The 20,973-nt window shown below is 36.2% G+C and overlaps 2 protein-coding genes and 1 pseudogene across 3 annotated transcripts; all 3 read right to left on the reverse strand.

Moving 5' to 3' along the window:
* Window positions 1-1,093: 1,093 nt before the first annotated feature.
* Window positions 1,094-1,846, reverse strand: LOC149188236 (thylakoid lumenal 15.0 kDa protein 2, chloroplastic-like). Its single transcript, XM_089409900.1, has one exon. It carries the CDS (start codon window positions 1,844-1,846, stop codon window positions 1,094-1,096), a length of 753 nt encoding a protein of 250 aa, XP_089266026.1.
* A 2,213-nt stretch (window positions 1,847-4,059) lies between these two features.
* LOC149188237 (uncharacterized) lies at window positions 4,060-16,040 on the reverse strand. Of its 2 annotated transcripts, XM_089412961.1 has the most exons (8): window positions 15,653-16,040; window positions 15,363-15,548; window positions 7,719-7,787; window positions 7,537-7,626; window positions 7,348-7,431; window positions 5,442-5,531; window positions 5,253-5,336; window positions 4,060-4,959 (listed from the first exon to the last, which is right to left on the reverse strand). In XM_089412961.1, exons 3-8 carry the CDS (start codon window positions 7,784-7,786, stop codon window positions 4,914-4,916), a joined length of 462 nt encoding a protein of 153 aa, XP_089269087.1. In that variant the 5' UTR covers window position 7,787; window positions 15,363-15,548; window positions 15,653-16,040; the 3' UTR covers window positions 4,060-4,913. The 2 variants fall into 2 exon arrangements, 1 of the variants encoding a protein (XP_089269087.1); XR_016256256.1 differs by lacking the exons at window positions 4,060-4,959; window positions 5,253-5,336; window positions 5,442-5,531; ... (1 more) ...; window positions 7,537-7,626; window positions 7,719-7,787 and adding exons at window positions 14,243-14,499; window positions 14,615-14,737; window positions 14,835-14,929; window positions 15,022-15,108 and having other exon boundaries at window positions 15,430-15,548.
* LOC149188238 (thylakoid lumenal 15.0 kDa protein 2, chloroplastic pseudogene) lies at window positions 8,642-9,010 on the reverse strand (annotated as a pseudogene).
* Window positions 16,041-20,973: the final 4,933 nt, after the last annotated feature.

Below are 20,973 nucleotides of genomic sequence, written 5' to 3' on the forward strand. Positions count from 1 at the left end.
AAAAAAATACTTTCATAAAGAATAAAAATACTTATAATGAATTTATTATTAGATATTCCTATGTATTGCACTATATATTAGCCCCACTAATTGTTTCCCTTTCTTAATGTAACCTTTCACCACTATGGTCACTATAATATCAAATACAATATGTGTCTTAACCAAAAACCATTATGAAAGTCAAAATACTTATATGTCCCATTTCCCATATAAACCATAATATACTTTGATCACTCTTGGAGAATTGCAAACCCTTCCAAAATGCAACTTCTAACCACTATTACCATTAAGAAAAAATGGCATTTATTACCTTATAATCCTTAAGGGAATAACTCTATTATTAAGTAAACCATAGTGCAATATGATTTTTAACACAATGAATTCTAAAAATTATGACCCCTAGTACACTCTCATCATAAACACATTGTAACTCCTGAAATGTTACAAGACATAAACTTTAATACCTAACACGTTAACTATAAAATTAAAACTATAACCTATATGTACTTAAATTGTCTTAACATAGTGAAGGTAAAGAAGAATCAAGTGTGGCTCTTCAAATTCAATCCCACGAGAAGCGGATATAAAAAATGTTGACTATTATGTAGATGATATTTTCACTATTGACATTGACCCCAAAACCATTTTATGGGAGAAACCTATGGTAATGATGCTGATGGGTACTCATTATTCTCCATCAAATGGTATAATGGTGGCCTACATTTTGTAAATAATTTAAGGTCTTAATGTTTGTAAACTAATTCTAAACTAATTCTCTTTAATGATAACAACCTCCATAATGTAATTAAGGTAAAATAATAAATTATTTACCAGAGCATTACATGCCAATCTTACTGCATTCATCATTTAAACATATTTAACCCAAAAACTTGATTAAATAAAATATTTTTTGAAAAAGAACATGTCAACATATCACAAAAATGTACTCAGGTACCCCATCTACAAAAATCCATTCACTGTTTCATGAAAGTTTAAAATGTAAAATGTTTAATAGTCGCACCATATTGAGCTAAATTTTGCAATCATATAAAAACTATAAAAACGATGTAGCGTAAAAATAATCAGAAAGAAATCATTTTTTCTCAATAGGTGATTTTTCAAAGTTGGGTGTCAGATAAAAAGCAGCAGCTACTCCTAAAAACCCTAAGCTGTTCTTTACCAAAGGCTCCCAATCCAAAGTTCTCCGCACAATTGGAAGTATCCCAAACAAAGGAAATAACAATAGCCACAGAGGAGAAAGAAGAAGAACCCACTGCCATGAACCCTCCACTCTTCCCTGAGGGCTAAGCCGGGCAACAAACCCAAACACACAACCCCTAGCAATGGATGTCGCAAGAGTTAAAAAGTACAGGACAGTTGTCAAACCAGGCACATTATTGCATCCCTCCTCCCTAACAATGCATTGCTTGATGGCATCGATTGTATTCAAAAGCGCTGCCTGATAGGCCTCTTCCGATACAAAAAACTTATTCCCATACTTGGCCTGCAGCTCATCGAAGGATTGACGAGGAAGCCTGGAACCCACTATTAATCCTGTGCCAAAATTCAAGATGTTTGGGGAAGAGATGTCATCTACTATAATCATAGTCCTGTCATCAGGGCGGCATAGGTCCCTGAAGGATTTATCTGAAGGAGATGGGGATGGCCCAAACCTTGTAAGGATTCTCGTTTTCCACTCTGACTCGTCTTCCAAAGCCTGCAAATCTTGAGAAATCTTCACTGCTTGGGCTGGAGATAAGACCCTGGCTATGTCAATAACATTGGTGAAGTTGTTGGGTAGCTGAAGGTCTGGGACTTTTATTGCTTCTGGCTCTTTTGAGGCCATGTTGGATTGAAAGTCTAAGTTCAGGATTTGGGTACTTGCTAAAGATGGTGTCAACTGCACTTGCTGAATCAGAAAGGTGAACAAGGGCACGGATGCCATTGACAGAGTTTGCTTACCCACATCCTTGAAAAAAAAAAAATTGTGCTGTGCATATATCAACTGAGAAATACCCAGGTTTTTGAAGGTGATCTAAAAGGGGTTGAAGTTGTGGGTTATTGAATCAGGTGTACATTGACTGACAGAGTATGAGTGTTTTATGCGATTGAAGGTGGGCTTGTAATTGAAAATGGAGAGGAAAGAGAATGACTTAAAAGAGATAACGCAGCAGGAACTAAGTGGCATTTTAACTGGGGGTGGAGAAAGACTCGGAATCCTCTTGATGGTTGCTTGTTGAGGCTTGAGCTTGAGTTTCCATGAGATACTGGAGATGGGTCTGATCACGAAAGACCGAATGCACCAAAAATCTGAGCCACCTGATTCCACCTGTAAGGCTAGGCACACACCAGAATGAACCAGTGGAGTTTTGTAATATTACTCAAAGATGGACGAATACTCCCTGATAAATCATTTGAATTCATGTCCATACCAAAATCAACAAGGATTCAAAGTGTTATGTTCATTGAAAATAATCTATGACATCCAACTGAATATTTGATAAACAGGAATATTTTTGTTGGAATAGTGCGATGGTGTTTGAATTTTAATAGAAAAGAGAATTTTTATACTCGTTGTTACCCAGGATCAAAACAATTGACATTCTGAAGGGAAAACTATTTTATTAATGTAATTAGGTTGATAATCAAAATTAAATTCTTCGTCTTTTGTTGGGAGAGACACTTTGTAAATAATGTACCAATTCTCTTTAATGTTAACCACCTCCATAGTGTGATTAAGGTAAAATAATCAATTATTTACCAAAGTATTAAATTTCTAAACTAATTCTCTTTAATGATAACCACCTCCATAATGTAATTAAGGTAAAAATAACTTATCAACATAATTATTTTAAGAGAAAATTCAACCTAACACATACAAGTCATCATATAAATTCAGAGGGAGGATTCTGAATACATTACTTACCAAACGTATAAAGCTAATCAATTTGTTTCAGCTTAAAGTCATTTTTCTGTAGTCTCCACTCAGCTCCTATGCTGTTATGTACCACAAGAACTCTAAACAATCGATATAGACACAAATTCCAGGCCAGTTTCTTTATCATCAATGAAGCAATCCTTTTTCCAGTGTTCAATATTTCGTTCATGCACCCTTTTAAAAGCAAGATCGTATTCAATTGACAATAACAGAGCACAATACTCAACACACACAGAAAACAAACAATACACAAATTCATTCATTCATTTATTAAAGACAAAACGCCAGAAAAAGTGATGGAACGCTACAAAAGTAACGCAAAGATAATTCATTCAACTGAAAACTAAGACTTGGTAAAAAGGTCAAGCTGTTTTACAGCAGTTCTTTAATTTTCTACAATACTAGTTTCAATTGAAAACTGAGACTTGGAACAAAGATTCAAACTGTTATTCAACAGTTCTTTATTTTTTTACAGGACTAGTTTCAATTGAAAACTAAGACTTGGAACAAAGAATCAAACTGTTTTACAATAGTTCTTTATTTTTCTACAGAACTGGCTTCAATGTATGGAGCAAAGTAAAAAAGGAAGAAAATGAAGTAACAATTTTAGAAAGAGGAAAAATTAGAACGTGACAGGATGTTGAAAGCCAAATGTAAAATAACAAGCGTCTTATTTGATATCTATAAGCTTATTCATCCCAAGGGAAGCTCTCAGAGATGGATTTTGACCTCGTGAACTTCTTGGTCCATATGAATTTCACATGGCAGGTAAAACCACATGAGCTATCCTAAAAATTTCAAACCGTTTATATATAACGCATAGGAAATCTAATTAATGTCTAGCAGGACTCTTTTACAATGCTCAGCCCTATGTCAAAAACTTAAATTTAATCATACTATCATCCATTCTCACTATTTCATGTCACTTGTATTTGAAAGGCTATCTGTTGTTTTAAATGTGGTACAAATTATATTACAGTTCACAAGCTACCTACCACATGGTCCTGTCCCTATATATATATATATAACAGTTCACAAGCTACCTGCCACATGGTGCTAGCCCCATATATATATATATATATATATATATATATATATGCTAATGGTGGGTATTTGGTCAACTCATCCAAAATTCCCTTATCTTAAAACATAAGTTGTACTATAACCGAGCTTCCAGGCCATTAGGAATAGGCCTAAATGGTGATTGAAGTGCAAAAGCACCCTATTTTAACTTCAGAGTCCATCTGCTCCTGCCGAGTCAAATTCCTGGGAACGCACCCTATTTTAACTTCAGAGTCCATCTGCTCCTGCCTAGGCAAATTCCTGCAACTGTCTCTTAGGATTTCCAAAGCACTGTTCCTCCTCTCTTCCAAGGTCACAATTTTCCACTCTGACTTGTCTTCCAAAACCTACAACTCTTGTGAAATCTTCACTGCTTAGGCTGGAGATAATACCCTGGCTATGTCAATAACATTGGTGAAGTTGTTGGGTAGCTAAAGGTCTGGGACTTTTATTGCTTCTGGCTCTTTTGAGGCCATGTTGGATTGAATGTCTGAATTCAGGATTTGGGTAATTGCTAAAGATGGTGTCAACTGCACTTGCTGAATCAGAAAGGTTAACAAGAGCATGGATGCCATTGACAGAGTTTGCTTACCCACATCCTTGAGAATGTTGTTTTTGTGTTGTGCATATATCAACTGAGAAATACCCAGGTTTTTGAAGGTGATCTGAAAGGGGTTGAAGTTGTGGGTTATTGAATCGGGTGTACATTGATTAATAGAATATGAGTGCTTTATGTGATTTAAGGTGGGCTTGTAATTGAAAATGGAGAGGAAAGAGAATGACTTAAAAGAGATAATGCAGCAGGAACTGAGTGGCATTTTAACTGGGGGTGGAGAAAGACTCAGAATGCTCTTGATGGTTGCTTGCTGAGGCTTGAACTTGAGTTGCCATGAGATACTGGAGATGGGTCTAATCACGAAAGACCGAATGCACCAAAAATCTGAGCCACCTGATTCCACCTGTAAGGCCAGGCACACACCAGAATGAGGACACGTAGACTAAGAAACTACGACACTCAGTCGTAGCAGGCACCAAGATATGCATAACACTGCTAATTAAATGTACGAGGGAAAGCATTAGCGTTGTAGCGACCATCAATGGTGCCCTGAAATACCCACTAATAAACCAAGTGAACTGGTTGAGGTCACAGAGCCACAACCAGTCGAGGCTTACACCATGGCTACAGGTAGCATAAATGAAAAAAAGTAAATAGGGGAGTTATTTTTCTGAGACAAGGGGTAATAATCCATACCTATAGATACATAGCACACTTGAAGAGAAGTTGCTCTTGGTTCTGTTTGTATAGTTTGGTGAATTCCATTCCACTGTGGATACCCTAAACAGCCAGAGAAAAATAGTTTGCATGACAACCAAACGCGTCCCTTTAAGGAACACAAAACGACAATAACAAGGAATTGAGGGAAAAACGATAAATGCGGACCTGAGAGTTTTCACCAAGATGGTAATGGAATCCATTGTTCTCTTGTCCCATGAATACTTGAACCAGCTCGACGATACTAGTACACATCCTCTGGCACATCCAAACCCATGAAAATTAGATGAGACAGTAATGCCCACACCATGGGAATGTAAAATGAAGTAGTAAACACAAGAATGACAAGCCAAATGTAAAAATAACAAGCATCTTATTTGATATCTATAAGCTTATTCATCCCAGGGGAAGCTCTCAGAGATGGATTTTGACCTCGTGAACTTCTTGGTCCATATGAATTTCACATGGCAAGTAAAACCACATGAGATATCCTAAAAATTTCAAATAGTTTATATATAACGCATAGGAAATCTAATTCATGTCTAGCAGGACTCTTTTACAATGATCAGCCCTGTGTCAGAAACTTCAATTTAATCATACTATCATCCATTCTCACTATTGCATGTCACTTGTATCTGAAAGGCTATCTATTGTTTTAAATGTGGTACAAATTATATTACAGTTCACAAGCTACCTGCCACATGGTCCTGGCCCTATAGATATATATATATATATATATATATATATATATATATAACAGTTCGCAAGCTACCCACCACATGGTCCTGGCCCTATATATATATATATATATATATATATATATATATATATATATATATATATATATATATATATTAAGGCTAATGGTGGGTATTTGGTCAACTCATCCCAACTTCCCTTATCTTAAAACATAAGGTGTACTGTAACAGAGTTTCCAGGCCATTAGGAATAGGCCTAAATGGTGATTAAAGTGCAAAAGCACCCTATTTTAACTTCAGAGTCCATCTTCTCCTGCCTAGTCAAATTCCTGTGAAAGCACCCTATTTTAACTTCAGAGTCCATCTACTCTTGCCTAGGCAAATTCCTGCAACTGGCTCTTAGGATTGCCAAAGCACCGTTCCTCCTCTCTTCCAAGGTCGCAATTTTCCACTCTGACTTGTCTTCCAAAGCCTACAACTCTTGTGAAATCTTCACTTCTTGGGCTGGAGATAAGACCCTGGCTATGTCAATAACATTGGTGAAGTTGTTGGGTAGCTGAAGGTCTGGGACTTTTATTGCTTCTGGCTCTTTTGAGGCCATGTTGGATTGAAAGTCTGAATTCAGGATTTGGGTAATTGCTAAAGATGGTGTCAACTGCACTTGCTGAATCAGAAAGGTGAACAAGAGCATGGATGCCATTGACAGAGTTTGCTTACCCACATCCTTGAGAATGTTGTTTTTGTGCTGTGCATATATCAGCTGAGAAATACCCAGGTTTTTGAAGGTGATCTGAAAGGGGTTGAAGTTGTGGGTTATTGAATCGGGTGTACATTGACTAATAGAATATGAGTGTTTTATGCGATTGAAGGTGGGCTTGTAATTGAAAATGGAGAGGAAAGAGAATGACTTAAAAGAGATAATGCAGCAGGAACTGAGTGGCATTTTAACTGGGGGTGGAGAAAGACTCAGAATTCTCTTGATGGTTGCTTATTGAGGCTTGAGCTTGAGTTTCCATGAGACACTGGAGATGGGTCTAATCACGAAAGACTGAATGCGCCAAAAATCTGAGCCACCTGATTCCACTTGTAAGGCCAGGCACACACGAGAATGAGGACACATAGACTAAGAAACTACGACACTCGGTCGCAGCAGGCACCAAGATATGCATAAAACTGCTAATTAAATGTACGAGGGAAAGCATTAGTTTTGTAGCGACCATCAATGGTGCCCTGAAATACCCACCGATAAACCAAGTGAACTAGTTGAGGTCACAGAGCCACAACCAGTCGAGGCTTACACCATGGCTACATGTAGCATAAATGAAAAAAGTAAATAGGGGAGTTATTTTTCTGAGACAAGGGTTAATAATCCATACCTATAGATACATAGCACACTTGAAGAGAAGTTTCTTTTGGTTCTGTTGCTATAGTTTGGTGAATTCCATTCCACTGTGGATACCCTAAACAGCCAGAGAAAAATAGTTTGCATGAGAACCAAACGTGTTCCTTTGAGGAACACAAAACAACAATAACAAGGAATTGAGGGAAAAACGATAAATGCAGACCTGAGAGTTTTCACCACGATGGTAATGGAATCCATTTTTCTCTTGTCCCATGAATACTTGAACCAGCTCGACGATACCAGCACACATCCTCTGGCACATCCAAACCCATGAAAATTAGACGAGACGGTAATTCCCACACCATGGGAATGTAAAATTAAGTAGTATACACAAGAATGACATACCTATAAGCTATGGGGGAAGGCCTCATTGCCATACATTCAGAAAATTCATGAGTCTGGAGTAACCACATCCTGAAACAAAAAACAATATAATGCCTGCAATAAAAGGTTTATTTTACACAAATCAAAACAAAATTTATTCTCTGATGAATGTAACTAAAAGCAAAACAACAAAATAACATGGCTGCTTAGCACAAAGAATGTCAGACTTGGGAACTTTACAGCTAATTACAATCACTACAGAGCATGGTGGATATGTGAAGGAGACCCATTAATCGATGTAGTCCTGCATGATCACTCTCAGTGTTATATCTCCATTTCCTTTGATGCAAACAGTGGATTAATAGTCCCATATAAGAGAGACAGGTTCAGATATGCCACAGGGAGATATGCCAAAGGGACAACCCTTAACATAAGGCTATACTAAAAAAATTATAAGCAGCCATTGCAACCCTCCTAACGATACTAATAAACATGAGTTGCATTTCAGCCCTGAACTTTTGCAAAATAAAAAATTCCCAGACTTTTATATCAGAGTTAAATCATTTTTTCTCAATAGGTGATTGTCCAAAGATGGATGTCAGATAAAAAGCAGCCGCTGCTCCTAAAAACCCTAAGCTATTCTTTACCAAAGGCTCCCAATCCGAAGTTCTCCACACAATTGGAAGTATCCCAAACGAAGGAAATAACAATAGCCACAGAGGAGAAAGAAGAAGAACCCACTGCCATGAACCCTCCACTCTACCCTGAGGGCTAAGCCGAGAAGCAAACCCAAACACACAACCACTAGCAATGGATGTCGCAAGAGTTAAAAAGTACAGGACATCTGCCAAACCAGGCACGTTATTGCATCCCTCTTCCCTAACAATGCACTGCTTGATGGCATCAATTGTATTCAAAAGAGCTGCCTGATAGCCCTCTTCCGATCAAAAAAATTGATTCCCATACTTGGCCTGCAGCTCACCGAAGGATTGACGAGGAAGCTTGGAACCCACTGTTAATCCTGTGCCGAAATTCAAGATGTTTGGGGAAGAGATGTCCTCTACTATAATCACAGTCTTGTCATCAGGGCGCCATAGGTCCCTGAAGGATTTATCTGAAGGAGATGGGGATGGCCCAGACCTTGTAAGGATTCTCGTTTTCCACTCTGACTCGTCTTCCAAAGCCTGCAACTCTTGTGAAATCTTCACTGCTTGGCCTGGAGATAAGACCCTGGCTATGTCAATAACATTGATGAAGTTGTTGGGTAGCTGAAGGTCTGGGACTTTTATTGCTTCTGGCTCTTTTGAGGCCATGTTGGATTGAAAGTCTGAGTTCAGGATTTGGGGAATTGCTAAAGATGGTGTCAACTGCACTTACTGAATCAGAAAGGTGAACAAGAGCATCGATGCCATTGACAGAGTTTGCTTACCCACATCCTTGAGAAAGTTGTTTTTGTGCTTTGCATATATCAACTGAGAAATACCCAGGTTTTTGAAGGTGATCTGAAAGGGGTTGAAGTTGTGGGTTATTGAATTGAGTGTACATTGACTGACAGAGTATGAGTTTTTTATGCAATTGAAGGTGGGCTTGTAATTGAAAATGGAGAGGAAAGAGAATGACTTAAAAGAGATAACGCAACAGGAACTGAGTGGCATTTTAACTGGGGGTGGATAAAGACTCAGAATGCTCTTGATGGTTGCTTGCTGAGGCTTGAGCTTGAGTTGCCATGAGATACTGGAGATGGGTCTGATCACGAAAGACCGAATGCACCAAAAATCTGAGCCACCTGATTCCACCTGTAAGGCCAGGTACACACCAGAATGAACCAGTAGAGTTTTGTAAGATTACTCAAAGATGGATGAATGCTTCCTGATAAATCATTTAAATTCATGTCCATACCAAAATCAACAAGGATTCAAAGTGTTATGTTCATTGAAAATAATCTATGACATCCAACTAAATATTTGATAAATAGAAATATTTTTGGTGAAATTTTACAGAGTGCGATGGTGTTTGAATTTTGAGAGAAAAGAGAATTTTTATACACGCTATTACCCAGGATCAAAACAATTGACATTCTGAAGGGAAAACTATTTGTTTAATGTGATTAGGCTGATAATCAAAATTAAATTCTTCGTCTTTTGTTGGGAGAGACACTTTGCAAATAATGTACCAATTCTCTTTAATGTTAACCACCTCCATAGTGTGATTAAGGTAAAATAATCAATTATTACCAAAGTACTAAATTTCTAAACTAATTCTCTTTAATGATAACCACCTCCATAATGTGATTAAGCTAAAAATAACTTATCAACATAATTATTTTAAGAGAAAAATCAACCTAACACATACAAGTCATCATATAAATTCAGAGGGAGGATTCTGAATACATTACTTACCAAACGTATAAAACTAATCAATTTGTGTCAGCGTAAAGTCATTTTTTTGTAGTCTCCGCTCAGCTCCTATGCTGCTATGTACCACAAGAACTCTAAACAATCGATATAGACACAAATTCCAGGCCAGTTTCTTTATCATCAATGAAGCAATCCTTTTTCCAGTGTTCAATATTTCGTTCATGCGCCTTTTTAAAAGCAAGATCGTATTCAATTGACAATAACAGAGCACAATACTCAACACACACAGAAAACAAACAATACACAAATTCATTCAGTCATTCATTTATTAAAGACAAAACGCCAGAAAAAGTAACGCAAAGACTATTCATTCAATTGAAAACTAAGACTTGGTACAAAGGTCAAACTGTTTTACAGCAGTTCTTTAATTTTCTACAATACTGGTTTCAATTGAAAACTGAGACTTGGAACAAAGATTCAAGCTGTTATTCAATAGTTCTATATTTTTTTACAGGAATAGTTTCAATTGAAAACTAAGACTTTGAACAAAGAATCAAACTGTTTTACAATAGTTCTTTATTTTTCTACAGAACTGGCTTCAATGTATGGAGAAAAGTTAAAAAGGAAGAAAATGAAGTAACAATTTTAGAAAGAGGAAAAATTAGAACGTGACAGGATGTTGAAAGAAAAATGTAAAATAACAAGCGTCTTATTTGATATCTATAAGTTTATTCATCCCAGGGGAAGCTCTCAGAGATGGATTTTGACCTCGTGAACTTCTTGGTCCATATGAATTTCACATGGCAAGTAAAACCACATGAGATATCCTAAAAATTTCAAACCGTTTATATATAACGCATAGGAAATCTAATTCATGTCTAGCAGGACTCTTTTACAATGCTCAGCCCTGTGTCAGAAACTTAAATTTAATCATACTATCATCCATTCTCACTATTGCATGTCACTTGTATCTGAAAGGCTATCTGTTGTTTTAAATGTGGTACAAATTATATTACAGTTCACAAGCTACCTGCCACATGGTCCTGGCCCTATATATATATATATATATATATAACAGTTCACAAGCTACCTGCCACATGGTCCTGGCCCCATATATATATATATATATATATATATATATATGCTAATGGTGGGTATTTGGTCAACTCATCCCAACTTCCCTTATCTTAAAACATAAGGTGTATTGTAACAGAGCTTCCATGCAATTAGGAACAGGCCTAAACGGTGATTGAAGTGCAAAATCACCCTATTTTAACTTCAGAGTCCATCTGCTCCTACCTAGTCAAATTCCTGCGAAAGCACCCTATTTTAACTGCAGAGTCCATCTGCTCCTGCCTAGGCAAATTCCTGCAACTGGCTCTTAGGATTACCAAAGCACCATTCCTCCTCTCTTCCAAGGTTGTAATTGCCTTAATATACGTTTTTTCATAACTTTGCCTGACCCAAAATTGCTAAAAGAGAATAAATAACTACTCATCCTGGATAGAACATCTCTCTTGTTTTGATTCCTCTTTTATGTCAATCTTGTCCATTTACTAATCAGGAAAACACATTCTATAAATTATATTCTATAAAAAATAAGTCATGAGTTGAAAGGATCATGAATCAGTGGCTATAACCTAGGAAGCATAAACTGATTTCTGTGTTTCTTGACAGTCAAAACAAATGCTGCTACATTAAGGATGACGTGATTTTCCAGATATGCATAATAGCATATCACTAAATAAGGAAAATGTGTAGTTCAGTAACTACAAATAAATTCTACAAAGGTGTGAATTGATAGTTAAAATGAAAGTGGAATGACTCCTTTAGCACAAAACCATGATACATGGAATTCTGGTTTTTTATTCCAGCAGGTTACAATGCAGTTTTTCCTGAAATAAAAGGCCAGGCACACACCAGAATGAACCAATAGAGTTTTGTGAGATTACTCAAAGATGGACGAATACTTCCTAATAAATCATTTGAATTCATGTCCATACCAAAATCAACAAGGATTCAAAGTGTTATGTTCATTGAAAATAATCTATGACATCCAACTGAATATTTGATAAACAGGAATATTTTTGGTGGAATTTTACAGAGTGCAATGGTGTTTGAATTTTAATATAACAGAGAATTTTTATACACGCTGTTACCCAGGATCAAAATAATTGACATTCTGAAGGGAAACCTGTTTTCTTAATGTGATTAGGCTGATAATCAAAATTAAATTCTTCGTCTTTTGTTGGGAGAGACACTTTGTAAATAATGTACCAATTCTCTTTAATGCTAACCACCTCCATAGTGTGATTAAGGTAAAATAATCAATTATTTACCAAAGTATTAAATTTCTAAACTAATTCTCTTTAATGATAACCACCTCCGTAATGTAATTAAGGTAAAAATAACTTATCAACATAATTATTTTAAGAGAAAAATCAACCTAACACATACAAGTCATCATATAAATTCAGAGGGAGTATTCTGAATACATTACTTACCAAGCATATAAAACTAATCAATTTGTGTCAGCTTAAAGTCATTTTTCTGTAGCCTCCGCTCATCTCCTATGCTGCTATGTACCACAAGAACTCTAAACAATCGATATAGACACAAATTCCAGGCTAGTTTCTTTATCATCAATGAAGCAATCCTTTTTCCAGTGTTCAATATTTCGTTCATGCGCCTTTTTAAAAGCAAGATCGTATTCAATTGACAAATAACAGAGCACAATACTCAACACACATGGAAAACAAACAATACACAAATTCATTCATTCATTTATTAAAGACAAAACGCCAGAAAAAATGATGGAACGCTACAAAAGTAACGCAAAGACAATTCATTCAACTAAAAACTAAGACTTGGTACAAAGGTCAAACTGTTTTACAGCAGTTCTTTAATTTTTTACAATACTGGTTTCAATTGAAAACTGAGACTTGGAACAAAGATTCAAACTATTATTCAATAGTTCTTTATTTTTTAACAGGACTAGTTTCAATTGAAAACTAAGACTTGGAACAAAGAATCAAACTGTTTTACAATAGTTCTTTATTTTTCTACAGAACTGGCTTCAATGTATGGAGCAAAGTAAAAAAGGAAGAAAATGAAGTAACAATTTTAGAAAGAGGAAAAATTAGAACGTGACAGGATGTTGAAAGCCAAATGTAAAATAACAAGTGTCTTATTTGATATCTATAAGCTTATTCATCCCAGGGGAAGCTCTCAGAGATGGATTTTGACCTCATGAACTTCTTGGTCCATATGAATTTCACATGGCAAGTAAAACCACATGATCTATCCTAAAAATTTCAAACCGTTTATATATAACGCATAGGAAATCTAATTCATGTCTAGCAGGACTCTTTTACAATGCTCAGCCCTGTGTCAGAAACTTAAATTTAATCATACTATCATCCATTCTCACTATTGCATGTCACTTGTATCTCAAAGGCTATCTGTTGTTTTAAATGTGGTGCAAATTATATTACAGTTGTCCAAATACCCACCATTAGCATATATATATATATATATTAATGCTAATGGTGGGTATTTGGTCAACTCATCCCAACTTCCCTTATCTTAAAACATAAGGTGTACTGTAACAGAGCTTCCATGCAATTAGCAACAGGCCTAAACGGTGATTGAAGTGCAAAAGCACCCTATTTTAACTTCAGAGTCCATCTGCTCCTACCTAGTCAAATTCCTGCGAAGCACCCTATTTTAACTGCAGAGTCCATCTGCTCCTGCCTAGGAAAATTCCTACAACTGGCTCTTAGGATTGCCAAAGCACCGTTCCTGCTCTCTTCCAAGGTTGCAATTGCCTTAATATACGTTTTTTCATAACTTTGCCTGACCCAAAATTGCTAAAAGAGAATAAATAACTACTCATCCTGGATAGAACATCTCTCTTGTTTTGATTCCTTTTTTATGTCAATCTTGTCCATTTACTGATCAGGAAAACACATTCTATAAATTATATTCTATAAAAATTAAGTCATGAGTTGAAAGGATCATGAATCAGTGGCTATAACCTAGAAAACATAAACTGATTTCTGTGTTTCTTGACAGTCAAAACAAATGTTGTTGCACTAAGGATGACGTGATTTTTTAGATATGCATAATAGCATATCACTAAATAAGGAAAACGTGTAGTTCAGTAACTACAAATAAATTCTACAAAGGTGTGAATTGATAGTTAAAATGAAAGTGGAATGACTCCTTTAGCACAAAACCATGATACATGGAATTCCAGTTTTTATTCCAGCAGGTTACAATGCAGTTTTTCCTGAAATAAACGGTAAGCAGATTTTATCTATATGGTGTGAAGAGTAAATATTCTATTGTATGTTTTATTCAATTGATGTTTGTGAGCAGCAATTTCCAAGTACTGTTAATTCTTTGTGTGTATACTTCCCACGGGTTTGAGCGTTGCAATATTTCTGCAATGATATGCACCAAGGCACGAAAAGGAATGAACTTGCAAATTATGCTAAATTTGGGAAAAAGGATGAAGAGAAATTATGAAAGTGAAATTGAATCTGGGGTCTCACTTACTTATAAACACTTTTGGCTAAGCGTGCATAATCTGAACTATACCCTTGACAATATCTCTTTGCTTCTACTCTGGAAACACTGGCTTGCCAAGAATGAGGTCAATTTTTGACCTCATTCATGTCCCTGCCATTCCAGAATCTTTCAGAAAAATATACATACTATACCCCTGGGGATTTGAACTTCTACCCTTTTGCAAAGAAACACAATCCATAGTACCCACCTGGAGTTACACTGTACCGATGCAGCCGAAGAAGTCGAAATCCCAAAGCAGTGATCTCAAGATCTGCAACGGGCTTCAGACTTTCGTTCCAATGCCTGTATGCAGGATATGTCATAATGTTACGTTGAAGGAATTTTCAGAGAAAATGGGTAAGGGAAGACTAGTGAAATTAAAATTTTTATGATACCTGTAAACAGAATCGAGAATTTCCTTGATTTCCTTTTCACATTCCAGTGCAAAACAAATACATATATAAATGTATTCAAGTGAAAACCTGAACGAGTAGTACCACAGAGGAATATTAACCAAAAGAAAACATAGCTGAGCTTTCGAGCTACAGCGAAAGTGAAATTAGCCTCGAAAAGCGTGTAAAGCCTGAAAAGGGATTTTTTTGTAGCTATATTGAGGATGGAAATCGTCCTGAAATGCTAACCTACATCGACACCCAAACCAAATATTTACAGGATAAAACTGCACAAAGCACAACAATTAGACAAGTTTTGATTTAGGCAAGGCGTGGAAGTTTACCTGGAATTGTTGGGCTCAACATCTCAGCCAAACCCTAGACAGAATGTGGAAAGGGGATGAAATTCACCTGAAAAATATACCCAGCATGGAAGCTTTCAAACTTTCTAGGCTCTGCCAGGAAATAGAAAGTATTTTAGACCTGCTCCCATGTCTACCTGACCTTTTTGCTCTTGGTGGTCGTTGTACCTTGCAAGTAGCAAAAAAGAAGGGGTAAGATTAGCATTCACCAGATAAATTGTATAAAACATAGTGGGGAAGCAACTGAACAAGGTCTTAAAAAAAACACTTACCACATTATAACAACCAACTGCTACAAAAATTTTCCAACAAAACAACTACCCAAGTTGCAAGTTTGAAGTCTGGTTCGCCTAAAGGCTTCTCTTTCTGTACGAGAGAGTGGATGGCCAACAAAAATTATGTAAATCCCCCTTTGATATGGGCAAGCCCTTGTCCAAGCGCAGAGCTCTTCTAGAAGAACCACCGACCATAATCTCATCCGAATATCTCCCCTCGAGCTCCACGGCCCTGCTGGTTGATGTGCTCTGGTAACAACCCTGGGGTATTTCTGCACTGCTCAGGTGGTCATCCAAATATCTCCCCTCGAGCTCCGCGGCCCTGCTGGTTGATGTGGTCTGGTAACAACCCTGGGGTATTTCTGCGCTGCTCAGGCGGTTAGAGAGTTTCAACTACCTCAGCATAATCGAACGACTCAACATGGCTCAATCGTCTAACATATCATCTAATGGTGCAAAGTAATGACACGTAGGCAGAGAGCAAAGTTCATTTCAAAGGGAACGCCTTACGGTGTAAAAAGGCAAGCCCTTGTCCAAGCGCAGAGCTCTTCTAGAAGAACCACCGACCATAATCTCATCCGAATATCTCCCCTCGAGCTCCACGGCCCTGCTGGTTGATGTGCTCTGGTAACAACCCTGGGGTATTTCTGCACTGCTCAGGTGGTCATCCAAATATCTCCCCTCGAGCTTCGCGGCCCTGCTGGTTGATGTGGTCTGGTAACAACCCTGGGGTATTTCTGCGCTACTCAGGCGGTCAGAGAGTTTCAACTACCTCAGCATAATCGAACGACTCAACATGGCTCAATCGTCTAACATATCATCTAATGGTGGAGAGCAAAGTTCATTTCAAAGGGAACGCCTTACGGTGTAAAAATAAAATTCTGTTTTCCTGAAAGAAAACATTTCAATCATTTTAATTTAATTATATTTCAATTTTTTTAAGTTTTGATTTCAATCATTTTAATTTAATTATATTTCACTCTTGTATATTACGATTCGCCAAATAATAAAAAATAAAAATAAAATTATTTTCTATTTTTTTAAGTGAAAATGTTTAAATTTTATTTTTTATAGTAGAAATAGATTCAGCACTATAAAAAGACACATAAAACACTCAAAATATTAAAACTTAATAACTATAACTTAAATTTCCAAAAATTTCCAAAAACTTCTAAAAACTACAGAAATTTCATTATTTTCTGTACTACTTAATGAAACTACAAGAATCTTTATGGGCACAATATTTTGGCTTCTTGCCTACAAAAATTGTTCAAGCATGTACTAGTTAATCAATTGACAGAGGAAACATAGGAAAAAAAACCATGATACTAACATGAGCTCTCAACCTATGGATGCCTCTTGAAATTCAAGCAATGCAAACAATTTGAAGGTATAGAAGAGGGAATGTGATATATATGCAACCTACAACTAAGCAGAGAAGAACCATATTTAGTTTCAACTCCTAATGCATGAACAATATAAAATAGAAAATATATAGAGAGAAAAGTAGCCATCTTTATTTTCAAGTCCTAATGCATGAACAATATAAAATAGAAAATATAGAGAGAAAAGTCCAGCATTCTTTCCGAGAACCTGATATAATATTATAAACATAGTGTGAATCTAATTAGTTTGAAAAAAGAACCACCCAAAAATAAAATAAAAATCACTAAGGTATGCCCAAACACACAGGCACAAAATCCCATTTTTCAATTCCATAAGTCATTACAAACCAGTGCTTCAAAGAGAACATGTCCATTGTGTTTCCTATGTTTTAAGGACAAGGGAACTCATTACAAATGATCCCAGCCATCCTCGATATTTCTCTTTCCATATTAAGCATGGCCCCACAATAAATTTTAACTAATTACAAACATGTCTTAAGCCTACTCACAATAAATCACACCGCATCAACTTCAGAGTTATTGAAAGGCCTATGTACAGGCCTGCACAACCTTGAAGATCTGCTCTCTGTTGCTCTTCTAAAACACCTTACAGGCCTGCAACTTAAGTTACTCACATCAACAAGTCTGTACTGAGACAATCACTGTAAACTTTCCTCTATTTGATTCTTTTCAATAAGGGTTACTGCCTATTTATACCACAGAATTACCACAATTTTGATCACAAGAAGTTTGATCTGATAAGGCTTACAAGCAAGCCTTTTAATGGGTTCGGCCTACTCCAAGAACAGGGTAAAACATAAAACACAGGACTCCTGCAAGAGTAAAAAACTCAACCCTATTTAGAAGTTAAAGTACAGTGTGAACGAGAAGTTAGGAATTTGGAGGCCATATACCCACGCCCATCTTCTATTCCACCAAGGTAGCTTCATTTTTTGATGTTTTTAGGCCTTTTATGTTTTTGGTTGGATAGCTATGGAATAAGCTTTTTAAAAGTAAGCTTTTTGTTAAATTATTTTAATCTGCCAAACACCCAGTTAGTTCATTTATGCATTAAAAACCAAAATTCAGTAGAGTGTCAAAACACTATGATAACTCAATTATAAACACACAAAAATATGAAACCACTTTGATTAAGTCCAGGTAAGCGTTGAAATGTATTGAAGGATTAGAATGCAAATGAACGAAAATGAGAAAAATGATATACATCCCAGGAAAATGTAACAAAACAATAAGCTTTCGTGATGAAACAAGTTTATTGCTAAAATCGTGATCGTTATTCAAAAAATATGAAACCATTTTGACTAACTTCAAATAAAATGTTTGAATAATATTGAATTATTAAAATGAAAACATTATTGGAATGATACAAACATTATGGATGCCAAGAAAAAACAATTAAAAAATAAACCTGTGTGGTGCTTCATTTTGTGCAAATATTACCAACCCGATTTATTAATATAGGTCGCTTGATAATTTGTGTTACCCTATCCAAATTCAAGATTGTGAATGCTCGATGATTCATTAAAAATGTGTCAGAATTTCTTGCTTGCGTTCTCTTGGTTATTTTGATCGTAACTAACATTATAACATGATAATCTGGATTGTCTGTACTTAGAAAAATACCTGAATTATTTACTTAGACTACACTAATAAAAATTCCTCAAGCCCCATCCATAAGTTGAAAATAAATAGCCTATTGGAGTAATAAGTTCATAAAAATTGAAATATATACCCTATTAGAGTAGTAAGTTAATAAAATTGAAATATATACCCTATTGGAACAGTAAGTTCATAGGCTTTGAAGGACAGTACAATCCAGCGAAGCAAAGTAAATTCTCTCTTTATTATGACAACGACTCTCATAGAGAAACCCCATTGGAGATGACAAGCGAACTTTCGACGAGGGTGTGTTGGTGTCTATGTTAAGTGTGAAGCCAAATTTATGCAGGATATTAGATCCTTCTACACCGCCATGAGTTTCTAGATCTCCATCTAAATCACATGCAGGATTCTAGATCCTTCTACACCACCATTAGTTTCTAGATCTCCATCTAAATCACATGCAGGACTCTAGATCCTTCTTCAGCCTCTATAAATTTGTAATTTCTGTGGCCAAAGAAAGCAAGCCAAGGTCCAGGCCTGTTATGTAATGCAAAGTGATTTCAGTTCTCCAGTGATTGTTTTATCTATTCCATTGTTTCTGATTGAGTAATCTTGTTGTTTCTCCATTTGTTTGTCTCTGAAATTATTCTTTGCTATTGCCATCTAAGTCTCTGAGTATAAATCTGTTGTGTGTTAAGTATGCTATAAACTAACAACTGGTATCGGAGCTAGGGTCAAATATCCAATGTGCAAGCTGCTTAGTGCCATCGCCTTACTCTAGCATCATTCATTAAAACATTGGTTGTTACCTCTAGAGCTGTTGAAGGATCTGTCCAGGAAATCGAAAATCGCTGCAAAGAAGAGAGTCCAAGAAAAGGATTTGTTCAGGAAATAGCTGAGGAACATTAAGATAGTTGTTGCAAGAAATAAAAAGGCCACGGGCATATGGTGAAACGTGCCATGAAGCCTAAAACGTGGAGTGCGTAAGTGCTTTACGTGGAGTTCGTAAAAAAAAAATCATCAAGCTTGCACATATACAAACCAACATATGTATTTGTGAAATGTGAAAAGGTTAAAACATTATATATGTTTTTATATTTACATAATTATATGTTAGAATTTTTAAAAGCATATTTTAAAAAGGAGTAGGAATTTTGGAAAGGGCATTTTAAAAAGGAGGAAGGTCATTATTACTAAATTTTAAAGAGTAATAATTAAATTTTTATCTTTAAGTGGAGTTTTTGTTTTTGGACATCAATATATTGAAAATGGAGACAACAGTTACAGATATGGAGAAGTTGAGCGGGGCTAATTTTTCCCTACGGAAATCACAAATGGATGATATACTGACTTTGAAGGATCAGTATTTGCCAATTGAGGGCACAACAAAGAAACCCTCATTGATGACATATGAAGAATGGAATAAGCTAGATAGAAATGTGATTGCAACAATCCGCCAATATATAGCAAAGAATGTGTATTTCAATGTGTCCGGAGAAAAGGTGGTTGAAGGATTATGGAAGAAGCTCCATGATCTATATGAGAAGAACACAACATCAAACAATGTGTTCTTGATGAAGAAGCTTTATGATCTCAAAATGAAGGAGGGTGCTTTAGTTGCTGAGCACTTGAATGCATTTAATATTATTATTAATAAGCTTTCCTCTATTAAAATCATTTCAGATGATGAAATTAGAGCTATTTTGCTAATGTGTTCTATGCCAGACAGCTAGGAAAATTTAATTGTAGCTATGAGCACTTCAACAACTGCAGCGACCCTGAAGTTTGATGATATCAGCAGCAGTTTAATGAATGAGGAACTGTGACGCAAGTCAATTGTGGAAAACCAAGGAGGAGAAGCTTTAGCTCTAGCTGATCGTGGTAGGAGAATGGATCAAGGCTGGCAAGGGCGATCAAGATCGAGAGGCCGACCAAAATCAAGGAGAGGAAGGATCATTTGCTTTCATTGTGGCAAACCCAGGCACATGAAGAAAGAATGTTGATTTTGGAAGAAAGGACAAAAGGACCAAAGACCATCTAATAAAAATCACAAGTCATCTAGCACAAATGAAGGTGAGACTACTATTGTAGCCACAGATGGTGATGTGTTGTTTACTGTTTCAGTAGAAGATGCATGTGTATATACATCTAGCAGTAGCTTTGATTGGATCCTTGACTTTGAGGCATCTCACCATGTAACCCCATGCAAAGATAGTTTTGTTTCATATAATCCTGGTGATTATGGTAGAGTGCATTTGGGGAATAATCATTTTTGCAGTATTTTTGGAGTGGGAGATGTCTAGATCAAGA

The sequence above is a fragment of the Pinus tabuliformis genome, chromosome 3_1 (assembly GCF_031772625.1).
Source record: "Pinus tabuliformis cultivar Carrire ecotype Pingquan chromosome 3_1, CPIR1, whole genome shotgun sequence".
In the NCBI taxonomy this organism is placed as follows: domain Eukaryota; kingdom Viridiplantae; phylum Streptophyta; class Pinopsida; order Pinales; family Pinaceae; genus Pinus; species Pinus tabuliformis.

What these genes read in the sequence shown, in the direction of transcription:
- LOC149188237 (XM_089412961.1), bottom strand. Translation starts at nt 7,786, where the DNA reads ATGTGGTTACTCCAGACTCATGAATTTTCTGAATGTATGGCAATGAGG. An exon ending in ATCGTGGTGAAAACTCTCAG is followed by an intron (nt 7,432 to 7,536) that starts GTCTGCATTTAT and finishes CTGGCTGTTTAG; the next exon opens with GGTATCCACAGTGGAATGGA. An exon ending in AGTGTGCTATGTATCTATAG is followed by an intron (nt 5,532 to 7,347) that starts GTATGGATTATT and finishes TGGATGTGCCAG; the next exon opens with AGGATGTGTACTAGTATCGT.
- LOC149188236 (XM_089409900.1), bottom strand. Translation starts at nt 1,846, where the DNA reads ATGGCCTCAAAAGAGCCAGAAGCAATAAAAGTCCCAGACCTTCAGCTA.